Genomic DNA, 16,167 nt, shown 5'->3' on the forward strand with positions numbered 1-16,167 from the left:
AGTTTACTTAATTTTAGTTTGCTATAGGGCATGTATGCTCAGTGCAGAGAGACAGAGAAGAAAATGAGAACTCATTCCCCAGGGGGAATCGCCACGCCACAATTCCTCCTCCTTCATTCACCTCTCGGGGCTTTTGGCACGCAAATCACATGCCTGCTGTGGTTTCCAAGCCATCAGGACCCCGTTACTCAGACCATGAAGTCAGGCGTGTGAGATCCAGCTGCCTTAACTTCCACACCACCTGATGGACCTAGATATATTTTTAAATAAATCTTGAGTTCTTTAGGAGAACTCACTTGAGAAATGTTCCGTGTGCTGTTACAGGATAACTAAGGTAAAGATTTTTGTCCAGCCAACTTCTCAAGGGTTAGAGAAGGACTTCACTCAAAATTACCTTAGCAATAGGAATAATGTAGGCTCAGCCATGATTTCATGTGCTGGCTGGCATTGCTCTCTGTCTGAGGCCACAAGGGAGGAAAGGGTTTCATTTTCAGTTCACCCTAAAAACTAGGCATGGGACATGACTGTTAGCCTCAGCTACTTGGGAGGCTGAGTCAGGAGGACTGCCAAACAGCAATTCCCCATCTTTAAGACAAAAATAGAAAAATGTACAGAAGAGAAAAACACTAGGACCAATTACTTAATGGCTATTCCTTCCAATAGAAAATACCAGTGTTTGGCTGTTATTATTAATATTTCATCCCTCAATGTCTGTAGCTCATAAGAACAATTTGTGCCTTTATCCCACCTTCACACTTCATTGGCAGCACGCCAGTGTGATACACGAGACTTCTATTTGGCCTGTTTGGCTCCCTGTAAGCTGTTAGAATCATCTCTGTCACTTGGTGTGGCAATGGGCCTTGATGCAAGTCCTTTTTCATTCATTCAATCCAGAAACTCATACCTTGCCATTCTAGGTAGGTTTTCCTTGTTACTTTGATATTTTGTTCCCCTCCGTAGCCGTTCTGTCTGGAAATGCTTTTTACTTAAGATATTGGACCTCTGGAGTTGAGCCTCTTAATTTTCTTATTTTTTCCTCCTATTTTTCACCACTTTGTTGTTTTGGGATATTTTCTCAACCTTTCATTTGCTCATTTATTTAATTTCTGTTGTATTTTGTTTCCAGGAGATCTTTTGTTTTTGGATACCTTTTCTCCATTACTTACTTAATTTGAAGAATTATTTATTTAATTTTATTTATTTTAATTTGTTATAGGCCAATAATAATTTGTTATTTTCAGTGTGCTCACCAGATAAAGGCAGAGAGAGAGAGAGAGAGAGAGAGAGAGAGAGAGAGAGAGAGAATGAGAAAGCAAGCCTCCAGGTTTAAGACTTGAACTGCGGTCAGCCATGTGGGAGTCCAGAGCCTTAACCAACCTGCTGTCCTCCTCTATTCTTTTTTTTTTTTAAGTTTAATTCTTCCATAAACTAGAGAGGCAGACAGAGACAGAGAAAGCACCCAAACAGGATCTCGGTGTCACCATCTACCTCCCCGAGCCTGCAGCCAGCTGGAATCAGGGGCACCCACGAATGTCTGGTGTACAGGGAGTCCACAGGGAGTCTCCCGGATAGGAATCTGGGACCTTCCAGGGAGTCTAGTGGCATTACCACTCCGCCACTGTCTGACCCTCCGTTCTTTTTTTTTATATATCACCTTATCTGAGTGTGTGTACTGAATATATATATATATATATATGTATATGTATGTATATGTATACACACACACACACACATTGTGTACATATATTAGGTCATTGGGAAAGTCATGAAAGTCAGTATTTTTCTGTTTTATGATGCAAAATATGTCATTACTTTCCTGACTATCTATCTATCTATCTATTTTTGATGTTATTATTTTTTTTTAATGGTGTTAGTTCTCTTTATGTAGACTCTGGTTCTAGAACAATTCACCTGCAGCCAGCCAGGGCCAGCACACTAACAGGACTTGGCAGGGGTGGGTTATTTACAGGTCTCTTATCTGGGTAGATTAATGTTCATCTGGGGGTCTTGTTTATAAAGTTTCTTTGTTTTCCTCAGTGTCTTATATATTCCTTTCCATGTGTCTTGCTCTGTCTTTTACATGCATATGGTGAGAACAGAGGCTTTGGAGGCTGGCCCTGTACAGATATGAAAGGAGATGCTTTAGAGTAATGGTTACATCGCTGGACTCCCACGAAGTCGACTATGCTGTGAGGCTCGGACCCGGCAGCTTAAGCTCATGCTGGGTGCATGCATGCTCAAAATCCCAAGGGGAGAATGGAGGAAAAGGGACTGTGGTGTGGCTACCACCCTTGGGGGTGATTTCTTGCTTTCTATCTCTCTGGCGAGTGCATGTGCCCTATAACAAATCTCCCCCCCACCCCACCCCCCAAAAAATAATAATATGGATTCTGGGGCCCAGCAGATGACTATGTGGCTGGACTCCCACATGGCCAACCATGGTTTGAATCCCAGACCCAGTGGTTTGAAATTCATGCCAGGCCCATATACATACAAGATCCTGGGAGGAGAATGGAGGAGAAGGGATTATAGCATGGCCATCCTCCTTGTGGGGGTGATTTCTCACTTTTTCTCTCGCTGTCTTTGTCTTTGACAAGTGCACATACCCTAAGGCAAAATCTTCTTAAAAACAAAACAAAACAGGGACCAGCAGTTAGTGTAATTGCTATGTTGCTGGACTCCCATGTGGTCAACTGCGGTTCAAGTCCCGGACCTGATGGCTTAAACTCATGCCAGGCACGTGTGCATGCATGCCCAAGATCCTGAGAGGAGAATGGAAGAGAAGGGATTGCAGCGTGGCCATCCCCCTTGAGGGGTGATTTCTCGCTTTCTATCTCTCTGTCTCTCTCTGTCTGTCTAGCAAGCACACGTGCCCTATAGCAAAAAATCTCTAAAAACAAAAACAAAAACAAACTAATGTGGATTCTGGGGCCAGCTGGTGGCATCATGGTTAAGGTGGTTAGATCTCATATGGCAGTCCTGTGGTCATAGATTCCAGAGTAAGAGCAGTGTAGTCCCCTAGATGGCAATATGTCTATGGGAGACACGGGGGGTGGGGGGCTTTACCACAGTAGTCCCACTTTAAAAAATTCAATGGATAAGATGAACACCTTCAAACATACTAGGAAGACCTATAGTCTTCTGTCAGAGTTTAGGGATAAATTAACAATAAATATGCACACAAAAAAATTAAGCCAACGTGTAAGAAAGAAGCACACCTACCCATGGCAAAAAAAAAAAAAAAAAAAAAAAAAAAAAAAAAATAGTAATTGCTTCTCAAAGTAGGTATCAGGATCAAGGAGTAATAGGACTGCTATTTTTCAGTGAGGCCTTTCAGACCCATTAATCTTTAAATTTTTACAACAAACTTCTTTTTCCTATTTTTTCTTAACGCCAGAGCGTCTACGGACATATAGAACACACACACACGCGAGTGGAAGCATCCCTCAGCGCGGCCTCGTCACACTGCAATCCTCTCTCCCGCAGTTCTCCACCCTGTCAGGGTTCTGGGCACACGTGAGCATCCACCCCGCGTGTTTTCCCAGCCTCCGGGGCTGTGACTTAAACCCTGGCTGGTCATGTGGGGTAGCAGCCTTTGTGCAGCATTTACTTGCTGCATCCTGTAGCACAACAATTTAAAATCAACTTAGAAGGAAAATCATTGCGAAGGGTTTTTTGCAAAGTCTTTTTAATGTCTGACTTAAAAAAGTCAGCTAGATTCTCACAATTGTTACTGTTTTCTGTCTGTTGTGATAGGCTTTTTTTTTTTTTTTCTTCTTTTTTTTCTATACTGCAAGAGAGTACCTGGACTCACTAGAGAGACACAGAGACGGAGAGGGAGAAAGCACCACCACCCCCATGTGGTGTGCTCACACTGCAATCCCTTCTCTCCCGTTCATCTATCCTGTCAGGATCTGGGATGTACATGTGGGCCTGGTGTGTTTTCCAAGCCACCACGGCTTGGATTCAAACCACACGGTCAGTCATGTGTGATCTAGCTTCCTTAACCTCTAGGCCATAGGGCTGCCCACTTCCATATTTTTTCCCCCAATCCCTTTTCCTCCATTTCTCTCTTTTTTTTTTTTGGAGAGGATTTCACTATAGGGTGCGTGTGCTCGCCAGATAGAGAGAGACAGAGAGACAGAAAGCGAGAAATCATCCCCCAGAAGGGATGGTCACGCCGCAATCCCTTCTCCTCCATTCTCCTCTCAGGATCTTGAGCACGCATGCACATGTGCCCGGCGTGAGTTTTAAGCCACCGGGTCCGGGACACAAACTGTGGTCGACTACATGGGAGTCCAGCGACATAACCATTACGCTAACTGCTGGTCCCCAGAATTCTTACTTTCACTAAAATGGTTGGTTGAATAAAATTTTATCATTTGCAACAAATTCTGTAATTGTTTTCCTTGAAGTGCCGGGCTCCATTCGTGATGAGAAAATGTCTGCTAAGTATCCAAGTCTGAATAAGCAGTCTACACGTAAATCACCCTCCTGTGCCATGAAAAAGTAGATTATTCCCCCTACATCTCTAACAATCACACTTTCCCTTAAGCTCCTCTACATATTATAGAATACTTTACATGTACTTCACGTTTTGTCACAGAATATAGATGTGCACTCAAGATTTGGGATTAAATAAAATTTGTAAGTTTTATTGCTTCATTGAAGACATTAAACATTTTTTTTTTTTGAAGTTTATTTCTTCCATGAGAGAGTGAGTAAGATAGAGAGTACCCCTTCCCCCAATAAGGTCTTTCTGGCCTGGTCACATTGCAATCCCCTATACTCCAATTCTCCATCCTGTCGGGATCCCGGGCACACATGTGCATGCCTTGTTTATGAGTCACTGGGTCTGGGGCTTGAACCCTGATTAACTGCTGTGCTATGAAGCCAAGTGCTCCAACCAGGGTCTTGACTCCAAGATCCACCTCCATCCTTGAGTCGGCCTCAGATGCTGGGTAACTGCATGCCTCGTATACTCAGGGAGGTAGGTCTCCAGACTTGAACCAGGACCCTTACCATAGGGGATCGCCCTGAAGAATGCTATGACTGTGCTACTGCTTGGCCACAATAACATTTTACAATGAAACTAGCCCTTCCTCGTCCTGGAAACGGGAGCAAAGGTACAGTCAATAATTAGTATAGTTTGTCGCCACCGCCTTAATCCCCACAGAGGTGCCAGCCACTTGCTTTTGCAACATCAGTGAAACATACTATCTTACTATTATGAAAATGGCTTTGACTTAGGGGCCCTCTAAAAGATCCAAGTCTGAATAAACACTGGAAGAGAAAAAAAAGTAAGATATTTACCTGTTTTTTCTGTTCGGTGGGGGACAAGCGTTTGGCACCAACTTTCTGTGCTTCTTCAAAAAGGCTATCCACAAAATAGTCACAATTCATTTGTCGATTATCACTAAGAGGCTGATTGTCAGAACCTGCTTCACAAACCCATTCTTTTATGCTTTCAAGATTATCCTCTTGCAAAACCCCAAAAAAAAAAAAAAAAAAAAAAGAAAAGAAAAAGAAAGAGTATTGACCACTACTGTCTAAAAATACACTAGAATAAATTATTCTAGTTAAGGAATGTCACCTCCATATCTACAGTTCAGACTCTCCTCTTTTTTTTTTTTTTTGAGAGGTTTTGCTATAGGGCACGTGTGTTTGCCAGAGACACAGAGAGAGACAGAGAAACAGAAAGTGAGAAATCACCCCCCAGGGAGGATGGCCAAGCCACAATCCATTCTCCTCATGGGATCTTGGACATGGACACACACACACCAGGCTTGAGTTTAAGCCATCGGGCCCGGGACTCGACCCACGGTCGACTACATGGGAGTCCAGCGACATAGCCTTTAGGCCGTTCAGACCCTCTCCTGAGTTAATATAAGAGACATATGACCTTGGGGAAGCCATTAACTCCTGTTTAGTCCAGAGCTGAATTTTCCCAGCCTCACCTCTATTGCCATTTGGGGTGGGACAATGCTTGTTGCATAGACTGTCCTGTACATGGTAGGATGTTTAGCAGGATCCTTGGCCCATCAGATGCTAATAGCAGTGTTTTCTTTTTGTTATTTTAAAAAATTATTTTATTTAACTAACTTTATTTATTTATTTATTTTAATTTGACCAGAGAGGGACAGAGACAGAAAGCAAGAAAGCAAGCCGCCAGGTCCAGGACTTGAACCACAGTTGGCATGTGGGAGCCTAGCACCCTTAATCACCACGCCACCTGCTGGCCTCCCCTGAACTTTTTAATCCTACAATGTATAGTTTTATTCCTCTTGCCCTCTACATTTAAAAATTTTTAAATTTATTTATTTATTTACATTTTCTCACAAACATTTACTTTACATTTCGGATCTTGGGCACACACGCACATGTGCCCGCCGTGAGTTTAAGCCACTGGTCCAGGACTTGAACCGTGGTCGACTACATGGGAGTCCAGCGACATAGACATTGTGCCATCTGCTGGCCCCTCACCCTCCAGTGTTTTAACAACCAAAAATGTCTGCAAATATTGCCAAATGTGTCTAGGGGCAAAATCTTACAAGGTTAAGCATCATAGACAATGTAATATATATTATTTTTAAAGGGCCCAAATGGTTTTAAATAAGATTACTATAGAATTTTTGGTAACAGAAAATTCACTTGAAACTAATAGTTATAAGGCACCAGGAAGAATCACATATTTTTGCCAGGCCCATCCTATAGCTACATGGCTAATGGAAGCCAGATTCTAGGTACCCAAAGACAGTTCAAATTCTGGTCAGAGGCTTGAGAAACACTGGGCAAATGTGTGGGCATGCCCCCAAATCTTGACAGGATGGAGAAATGGAGAAGGGATTGCAGTGTAGCAAAGCCCCACTGGGGAGTGCTTTCTTCCCCCCCCTCTCAAGTGCATGTACCCTTCAACAATCACAAAAAAAGTTCAGGTATTGATACATACTATAACTTGGATGAACTTTGAGAAAATTAGGCAGTTGGCTATCACCCTGGGGGGGGTTATTTCTTATTTTCCCTCTCTCTCTGGAGAGAACAGAGAGAAATTTAACTTCTTAATTAATAACTCAAAAGAACTAGTAGTTTCATTAAAATATGTTCAATGCAGCAATGATAAGAAAGATATAGTACTAGTTAATATTTGCTGGGATAGCCATACATAATTAGAACTTACTTTTCTATCTCCATCAGTGAAGTACAATCAAAGTAAATATATTCACAAGGGCATTAACAAAGAAGTTCATAGAATGAATTAACTTACCATTCTTCTTTTATGCTTTCAAGATTATCTACTTCTTTCATTGTCTTTTGTCTTTCTGTAAAAGTAATAAACAAAAACTAATGTTTTCAATTTAATATTTTTTCATAACCACTTATTTAATTTGTTCATTCATTTATTTTAATTTGACCAGAGAGAGAGACAGAGAGAGAGAGGGAAAGTGAAAAAGCAAGCTACCAGGGCCGGGACTCAAACCATTGTCGGCCATGTGGGAGTGTCCAGCACCTTAACCACCATACCACCTGCTGGTCCCTCAATTTAGTATTTTAAACAAATTAATTATTATTATTTTTCTTGGGGGGAGTAGTTTTTGCTATAGGGCGTGTATGCTCATCAGAAAGACAGAGACAGACAGAGAGACAGAAAGTGAGAAATCACTCCCGGGGGGATGGCCATGACGCAATCCCTTCTTTTCCATTTTCCTCTTGGGATCTTGGGCACGCACGTACATCTGCCTTGTGCTGGCGCAAATGATAGGTTTTAAATCTGTACATCTTATATATCAATTATACCTAAATAAAGTTGTTTAAAAATATTATAATAGAGGGGCCAGGAGGTGGCATAGTGGTTAGGGCACTGGACTCCCACAGGGCCAGCTGCGGTTCGAGTCCAGGACCTGGTGGCTTGAGAATCACACTGGGCACATTGAGTACTCAAAATCTCAGGAGGAAAATGGAGAAGTAGGGATTGCGATATGGCCATCCCCCCGGGAGTGATTTCTCACTTTCCCTCTCACTCTCTCTCTCTGTCTCCAGTGAGTACATGCACCCTATGGCAAAAAAAAAAAAAATTAAATTAAATTAAAATTAAAATATTAGAAAAAGAAAGTCATATTGTATTTTTCTAGGTAAAAGTGATCATGACTTCCTAGACGACCCAATGTATACTTACGTAGCATCTATCACAAATCACATTCTAGGTGCATGGGATATAAACTGACAAACCACACATCTCAGTCACTGAGGGCATTGCGTTCTGGTTGAGTAGTTTGCTTTTCACTTGACAGTTCTCCAGCACTAATTTCAACTAATTCAAAATAATCTCCTACAGTTAATAATATGTTGTGTACTTCAGAATAACTGAAAGAATAGGCTTTCTATGTTTTCATCACAAGAAATGAACAGTGTGTGAGGCGGTGACTATTAGCCTTATATCATCACTGCCCAATGGCTACACGGAATAAACATCACATTACGGCCCAGCCAGTTACCACAATGGTGAAGGTGGCTGGATACCGCATGAACGACCTTGTGGTTTGAGTTCCAGATCTGGAGGCTTATAAATCATGCCAGACACATGTGTGTGCATGCTCAAAATACTGAGAGGATGGGGTCAGCAGGTGGCATGGCAGCTACAGCTCTGGACTATCACACAACGAGGTATGGTATGAATCCTGGACCTGAAGGCTTGCTTTCTTACTTTCTCTCTCTTGGTCTCTCTTTGGTGAGCTCATGTGCACTTTAGCAAATTAAAATAAAATAAATAAATAAAGATAAATAAATAATTTAAAAATAAATATTTTAAAAAGTATAAATTGCTGGGCCAGCAGGTGGCATGGTGGTTAAGGGTGCTGGACTCCCACATGGCTGACCGCGGTTCAAGTCCTAGACCTGGCAGCTTGCTTTCTCACTTTCCTTCTCTCTGTCTGTCTCGCTCTGGTCAACTTCAAAAAAATAAAATAAAATGATGACAATGAGTAAAATTAAATAAAATAATTCTTAAAAAAACAAATTGTTTTCACTTGTTTTATGACAGCAAAATAAAATTAAGATAGAAGATATCTTGACTTCAAATTGATTTGTACTGGAATCACTTTTGAGCTAGGTGACATTGTATATGTTATTTAATTTCTGAGTCCTGGTTCAGCCTATAGTATGAGATCATTATCTTCCTTACGAGGTTGTTTTGAGGACTAAAGGAGATACTAAGAATATAACAGTGTTAAGTCCTTCTGTTTTTCCATCCTGTCATCATAATCTCTGCTACAGGGATCAGTAAGAAACAACTTCAGAATTTTTAAAAACATTTTCTAATTTTATTGTATACTTTCTTATTTACATTTAATAGTTATACATTTTTGTGGGATACAATATGGATATTTTTAAAAGAATTATTTCAATTAACTTTATTATTATTTTCTATTTAGATAAGAGAGAGACAGAGAAAGAGAAAGGGAAAGTGAGAAAACAAGCCAACAGGTCTAGGCCTCGAACCATGGTCAGCTATGTGGGAGTCCAACGCCTTTAACCACCACGCCACTTGCTGGCCCCACAATATAGATTTTAAAAGCATGTTTGCATGCAGTGTGCAATAATCAAATCAAAGATAATACTGTGTTCATAACTTTCAACAAAGAACACAACATTATGATACGGACCACTAATTTTTTAAAAAATATTTTATCAGTGCCTGTGCTCGCCAGAGAGAGAGAGACAGTGAGAGGGAAAGTAATAAATCACCACCACCACCCCCCAGCCCTTGTGGGGATGGTCACGCTGCAATCCCTTCTCCTCCATTCTCCTCCTGAGATTTTGGGCACACACATGCATCACCCAGCCCGAGTTAAAGCCGCTAGATCTGGGACTCGAACAGCAGTGAACCATGTGGGAGTCCAGCACCTTAACCACTATGCCACCTGCTGGCCCTATGTGGACCATTAATTTTCCAAGATTGGCGATGTCCCCTTTTACACTCGGTTGTAGTGTGTCATCCCGCAACCCATCTGCCTGGCCTACCTGCATTCCTAAGTCTGTTAAATGCCTTTCTCCTGGTATTCTCTTATACCCTACCCCTCACACCCAAGCTCCTGTGCGGTCTCTGGTATCTATAGTTGTGTGCTCTTTATTTTTTGCTTTTACACTGCAATCCCTTCTCCATTTCTCCCTCCTTTCAGGATTCTGGATGGACACATATATATGCCTGGCCTGTTTTCAAGCCACCAGGTCTGGGACTCAAAATGCGTAGTCAGCTATGTAGGATTCATCTCCCTTAACCAGCAGGCTATGGGCTGGGCCCTAAAATTTTACTACTGATTCAAAGTTAAAAAGAAAGAAAGAAAGAAAGAAAGAAAGAAAGAAAGAAAGAAAGAAAGAAAGGAAGGAAGGAAGGAAGGAAGGAAAAGGGAAAAAAAAGTTACCTACTTATTGCACCTCCCAGCATTGTGTTCAAGGCCCTGGTTTAGAACTAATGACAGAAAGTGTCAATATGACATGGTCTGAGGTACCAGAGAGTTTATAGACTAACAAGGACAAACAACTACTGAATTACTAATCTCAGACATGACCTAGGATTATTAAATTTGGGTCAGATGGTGACAAGCAGTGCGAGGCAGGCAACATGGGAAAGTTCTGACTTTGTCTCCGAGTATGTTAGGCACGCATGTGCCTATGGTCCTGGCTGGCTGAAGCCGGGGGTGGATCACTGTCAAGACCCTGTCGAGGGTGCTGTAGCTCTCTCTCTCTGTCTCTCTCACTCATGGAATAAATAGACTTTAAAAAAGAATTATGAAGCAAAAAGTCATTCTAACACGGAGACATAAAGTCACCATTGTTAGTGACATGCACATGAGCCATGTACATTTGAGTGAACTTCTACAGGTGTATTACAGTCACCTGACATGAATGAACCTGCTGTTTACTTTACCTCAGAGAATTAAAGAAGCCATCTGACAGATATCCAAGTGATCGGCATGAAGCTGGGCATCAGAACAGATGAACAGAATCTTCCGTTGTTCTCCAGTACCCTTCCAACTGCCACCACCATCTTCTATTGTATTGTGTGTCACAGTTTACCAAACACCTTCCCAAATATGATTTCACTGACTCCCATCACCTGCAGTGATAGAGTCAGCCAGGAGACGGTAGTCTGAACTTTATGGAACAAACCCACTAAAGGGAAGAGCCAATCAAAGTGGACTCAGAGCAGTAAGGATGTAGTCTTCTTAATGTATTCCTTAGAAATTAAACTTTAACAATTACGTATCATCAATGTTACCTACTTTTATAAACATATATTCCAAGCCAACATGTTTTTTTCTTTTTTAGGCTACAGATTTGTATCAAGATATACAACTGGGCATGGTATCTTTATTTTTTTTAATTTTTATCGCCAGAGGATATATGTGCTCACCAGAGAGGAAGAGAGAGTGCACTTTGCAGTGGGCATGGTCAATGCTACAATCCTTGTTCTTCCTTTTCTTGTTCCTGTAAGGAGTTGGCGCATGCACACACATGTGCCTGGCATGTTTTTCAAGCCACTGGGGATAGGATTCAAACTACGATCAGTTCTCTTAACCATTAAACTATAGGGTTGGCCCCATGTGGTCTTTATATAGAAGCTGAAGTTTCTCTTTAAGAATAAGGCCAGGGACCAGCAGTTAGCGTAATGGCTATGTTGCTGAACTCCCATGTAGTCAAATGCGGGTCAAGTCCTGGACCCAATGGCTTAAACTCACACTGGGTGCGTGTGCGTGCGTGCCTAAGATCTCGAGAGGAGAATGGAGGAGAAGGGATTGCTGTGTGGCCATCCCGCCTAGGGGGTGATTTCTTGCTTTCTGTCTCTCTGTCTTTCTCTGTCTCTCTGGCAAGCGCATGCACCCTATAGCAAAAACTTCTCCAAAAAAAAAAAAATAAAAAAATAAGGCCATTCATGGTATTAAACATGAGCAATAAAAACAATGTATTACATTTCCATGTGGGATTCCTCTTACTTAGATTTTCTTTTTTGGGAAAGAAATTTTTGCTATAGGGTGTATGTGCTCAACAGAGAAACAGTGAGAGACAGAGAGATAGAAAGCGAGAAATCACTCCCCAGGAGGGATGCCCATACTCCAATCCCTTCTCCTCTCAGGATCTTGAGCACACATACACATGAGGCCTGTATCAGTTTTAAGCCTCTGGGTCTGGGACTTGAACCATGGTCAACTACATGTGAGTCTGGCAATGTAACCATTACACCATCTGCTGGTCCCGTTAGATTTTCTATGGAGTGTGATTAGGCCTCCAGTTAGGCCATCTAAACTATGATAGTATCAGAACCAATCAGTTAAAAGACAGTTTATTTGTGGGACTAGCAGATGGGGTAATGGTTACATAACTGAACTCTCACGTAGTTGACCGTGGTTCCAGTCCTGGACCTGGTGGTTTAAAACTCATGCTGGACGCATATGCATGCATGTCCAAAAATCTCCAGAGGAGAAGGGACGTGGCGTGGTCATCCCTCCATGGCGATTATTTCTTGCTCTCTGTCTCTCTGTCTCTCTAGTGAGCATACATGCCTTACAGCAAAAAAACTCTCTCTAAAAAATAAATAAATGAGTTTATTTGTACATTTTATTAATTCTACTTATACTAAGTGGTAGAGAATAAAATCTTTTGGAAAATTTAAGCTTATCTTAGCTGTAAACATAACAAAGAAAATACATTTTTGTCTAGAAAACATTGTTATTGGGAGAGTTATATACTCCTAAGGACCAAAGTGGTAGTGATAACAGTCATTTAAATCAGAAAAATCTTAGAGAAAGGGAGAAGTTTAGGCAGATTGGCAAGGTCACTTGAGTCAGCCATTCTTTTGCATCAAGACATTCTCATTGCAGAGCCCCATGCTTGTGGGGGTGGTGACACATACTACAATGCTGCCTCCCTTGAAAAACCCACCTTAAATACAACCTCTTTTAGAACATCTTCCATGACTCCTCCAACACAGATTGACAATTACACAACTCTCATTCCTTCTACCATCATCTCTAGGTGGTCTCCTCAGATCCATTCTTGAACCCACCAAATCTAGTTGCTAAAAGTAGTCAGAGTGAGCTTTTAAAACCCAAATTTGTGGTTTAAACCCTTCCATGACTTCTAGTTGCTCTTAGAATAAGGTATAAATCCTTTGTGTAATATTTCAGAGGAGTTCATGGTACTGTTCTCTCACTACACACACACACACACACACACACACACACAATTTTTTAGAGGCTTTTTAAGTGCTTTTTTTGCTCACTGGAGAGACAGACAGTGAGAGGGAAAGTGAGAAATCACCCCCTCCCCCAGAGGGAATGGCCATGCCACAATCCCTTCTCTTCTTCTCCTCCCAGGATCTTGGGCATGCATGCATACGCCCCTGGTTTGAGTTTCGAGCCACTGGGTCAAGGACTCGAACTGTGGTCAGCCATGTGAGAGTCCAGCGATGTAACTGCTATGCCATTTGCCAGCCCCAAAACACATTTTTTCAAGACAGGGTCTCACTATGCCATGATCCCTCTGCCTCAGGACCCTTAGACCACAGATGAATCAGGTGAATGCCACTGTATCCAGCATTTAGGGTTGGCTGGGAATTGAATCAGGCCGGCCATGGGGCCTCAGCCTCCAAAGTAGCAGCATTTAACTGCTCACACAACTGCTACTGGGCTCTCTTCTCTTTCACTATATTTGAGTGGTTTTAAACTTTCTCTAAAGTTCAAAAAAGAAAGAAAAGGAAACAGAAAAAGCTGGTCTCAAATCCTTAACATTGTTTAAAAGGCCCAGCATTGGGACCAGCAGTTACTGTAATGGTTATGTTGCTGGACTCCCATGTTGTCGATTGCAGTTCGAGTCCCGGACCCAGTGGCCTAAACTCATACCTGGTGCATGTGTGTGCGTGCCCAAGATCCTGAGAGGAGAATGGAGAAGGGATTGCTGCGTGGCCATCTCCCCAGGGGGTGATTTCTTGCTTTCTGTCCCTCTGTCTCTGTCTTTCTGGCAAGCGCATGTGCCCAATAGCAAAAACCTCTCTCTCAAAAAAATAAAAAAAAAAGAGGGATTTTCAGAGGAACCATCTTTCTGGTCCTAATTTACTTTGGAACAGCTTATCTTCTTTTCTTTTTTTTTTTTTTTTTTGAGAGTTTTTTTTTGCTATAGGGCACATGCGTTCGCCAGAAAGACAGACAGACAGAAAGCAAGAAATCACCCTCCAGGAGAATGGCCACACCGCAATCCCTTCCCCTCCATTCTCCTCTCAGGATCTTGGGCACGCACACACATGCGCCCGGTGTGAGTTTAAGCCACCGGGTCCAGGACTTGAACTGTGATCAACTACATGGGAGTCCAGCAACATAGCCATTACGCTAACTGCTGGTTCCCTTTGGAAGAGCTTTTCACATAAATCCTATTTAAAGATAATAACTCAAAAGATTATCTACCTAGGGCCAGCAGGTGGTGCAGAGGTTAAGGTGGCAGTTCAAGTCCTTGACCTAGTTGTTTGAAAAACACACTGGGTGGGGCCGGCAGATGGTGTAGCAGTTATGTACTCCCACGTGGCTGACTGCAGTTCAAGTCCTGAACTGTGGCTTACAACTCATGCAGGGCGTATGTGTGTGGGCGCATGTGTGTGAGTGCCCAAGATCCTGGGAGAATGGAGGAGAAAGAATTGCAGTGTGGCCATCCCCCTTGGAGGATGATTTCTCACTTTCCCTCTCACTATCTCTGTCTCTTTCCCCAGCAAGCACATGTGCCCTAAGGCAAAAAAACTCTAAAAAATTAGTTAAAAATTACTTTAAGAAAACTTATATATGATTTCCCCTGATGAGTCAACTCCCTGTGCTACATTCTCTCTCATATACCAGACATGTATAAAGTGTCTTTTAAGCTTCTATCTTGGTTTATTGGCATTTCTTTGTGTGATTACACATTTAAATGTTTTGTCCAATGACACAGTATAGTCTTAAAAGCAGAGTGTGTAACTGTCACCATCATACCCTTAGCACTCAGAACACAGAAGGCACTAAAACGTCTTGAATAAAATGTGAATTAAAGTGTACACTAAGCAATTAACATTAGAGATCATTGAGGCCAGACAGTGGCACAACAGTAATGCAACTGGACCCACCCAGGAAGGTCAGGTCCTGGGATTCTACCCCAGGGCCTCTTTGCACATCTCAGAGGTGAAGATGCAGGGCAATGTGAAGACCCTGTGTAGGGGAGTGCCAGTCTCTTTCTCACAGAAGAAATACAAGGGGACCAGCAGGGGCAGGGTGGTTAAGGTGCTGGACACTCCCACATGGCTGACCAGAGTTTGAGTCCCAGACCTGGTGGCTTGCTTTCGCACTTCCCCTCTTTCTCTCTCTTTTTCTGTGTCTCTCTCTGGTCAAATTAAAGAAATAAGTGAACAGATACATATTTTTTAAATATATATATATTTAAAAAATAAGAAATACATATTAAAAAATGTAAGTAGTAGTATGTCTTTCAAGTGTGCCCATAAAGTACTTAGCCAAGCACCCAGCTAAGATCAAGTACTAAGTAGCAGCTTCTGTGAATGCCATATTATGCCTTGTGTCATTACTGGGCTTAACCGCACCCTCCTCCCTGCACTTAACTCATTTTTGGATCCCACCAATACCTAGAACTAACGTTATTATTGTAGAAATACGCTCAATATTCATTGAATTTACTTGCCCTTTCAACAAAACGACTTTTGGCATTTTTAGTTAGAAGACACAACATCTACTTTTAAATAACTTCCCACTAAAATCAAATTACAGTCAGTCCTGCATTGTGGTTCCACACTGTCCTTTTCTGCACTAGCAACAACGCACACCGGCAAGTCCTATCTTTCATGATCTCGAATTACGTACAAAGGAACCAACGCTGGCCGCCACACTGACGTCCGCCAGTGCTGACAGTGAGCTAACGATGACTGCAGGGAAAACAGAAAAGAACACATGGAAGAAAGAAGAGAAACGCGCCCACAGCGAACAGCGGATCTCCAAACGCCACCCGCAGTGGGGTCAGCCAGGCAGCGCCCGCCAGCTGACCGCACTTTCTATTTCTGGGGGGTGCTGGGGCCGCGCCGCCACACTGACGTCCGCCAGTGCTGACAGTGAGCTAACGATGACTGCAGGGAAAACAGAAAAG

The 16,167-nt window shown here is 42.3% G+C and overlaps 1 protein-coding gene across 1 annotated transcript in view; it reads right to left on the minus strand.

Moving 5' to 3' along the window:
* UBXN2A (UBX domain protein 2A) overlaps positions 1–11,458 on the minus strand; it is a 26,002-nt gene extending 14,544 nt beyond the window's left edge. Inside the window, exons 1-3 of the mRNA XM_006167657.3 lie at positions 10,925–11,458; positions 7,265–7,319; positions 5,314–5,452 (exon numbers count right to left, since the gene is read on the minus strand). Of these exons, the coding sequence (XP_006167719.1) occupies positions 5,314–5,452; positions 7,265–7,305 (180 nt within the window). The 5' untranslated portion in view covers positions 7,306–7,319; positions 10,925–11,458. The remainder of the gene's footprint in view (positions 1–5,313; positions 5,453–7,264; positions 7,320–10,924) is intronic.
* Positions 11,459–16,167: the final 4,709 nt, after the last annotated feature.

This window comes from Tupaia chinensis, unplaced genomic scaffold (genome assembly GCF_000334495.1).
Source record: "Tupaia chinensis unplaced genomic scaffold, TupChi_1.0 Scaffold144952_1, whole genome shotgun sequence".
Lineage (NCBI taxonomy): Eukaryota > Metazoa > Chordata > Mammalia > Scandentia > Tupaiidae > Tupaia > Tupaia belangeri.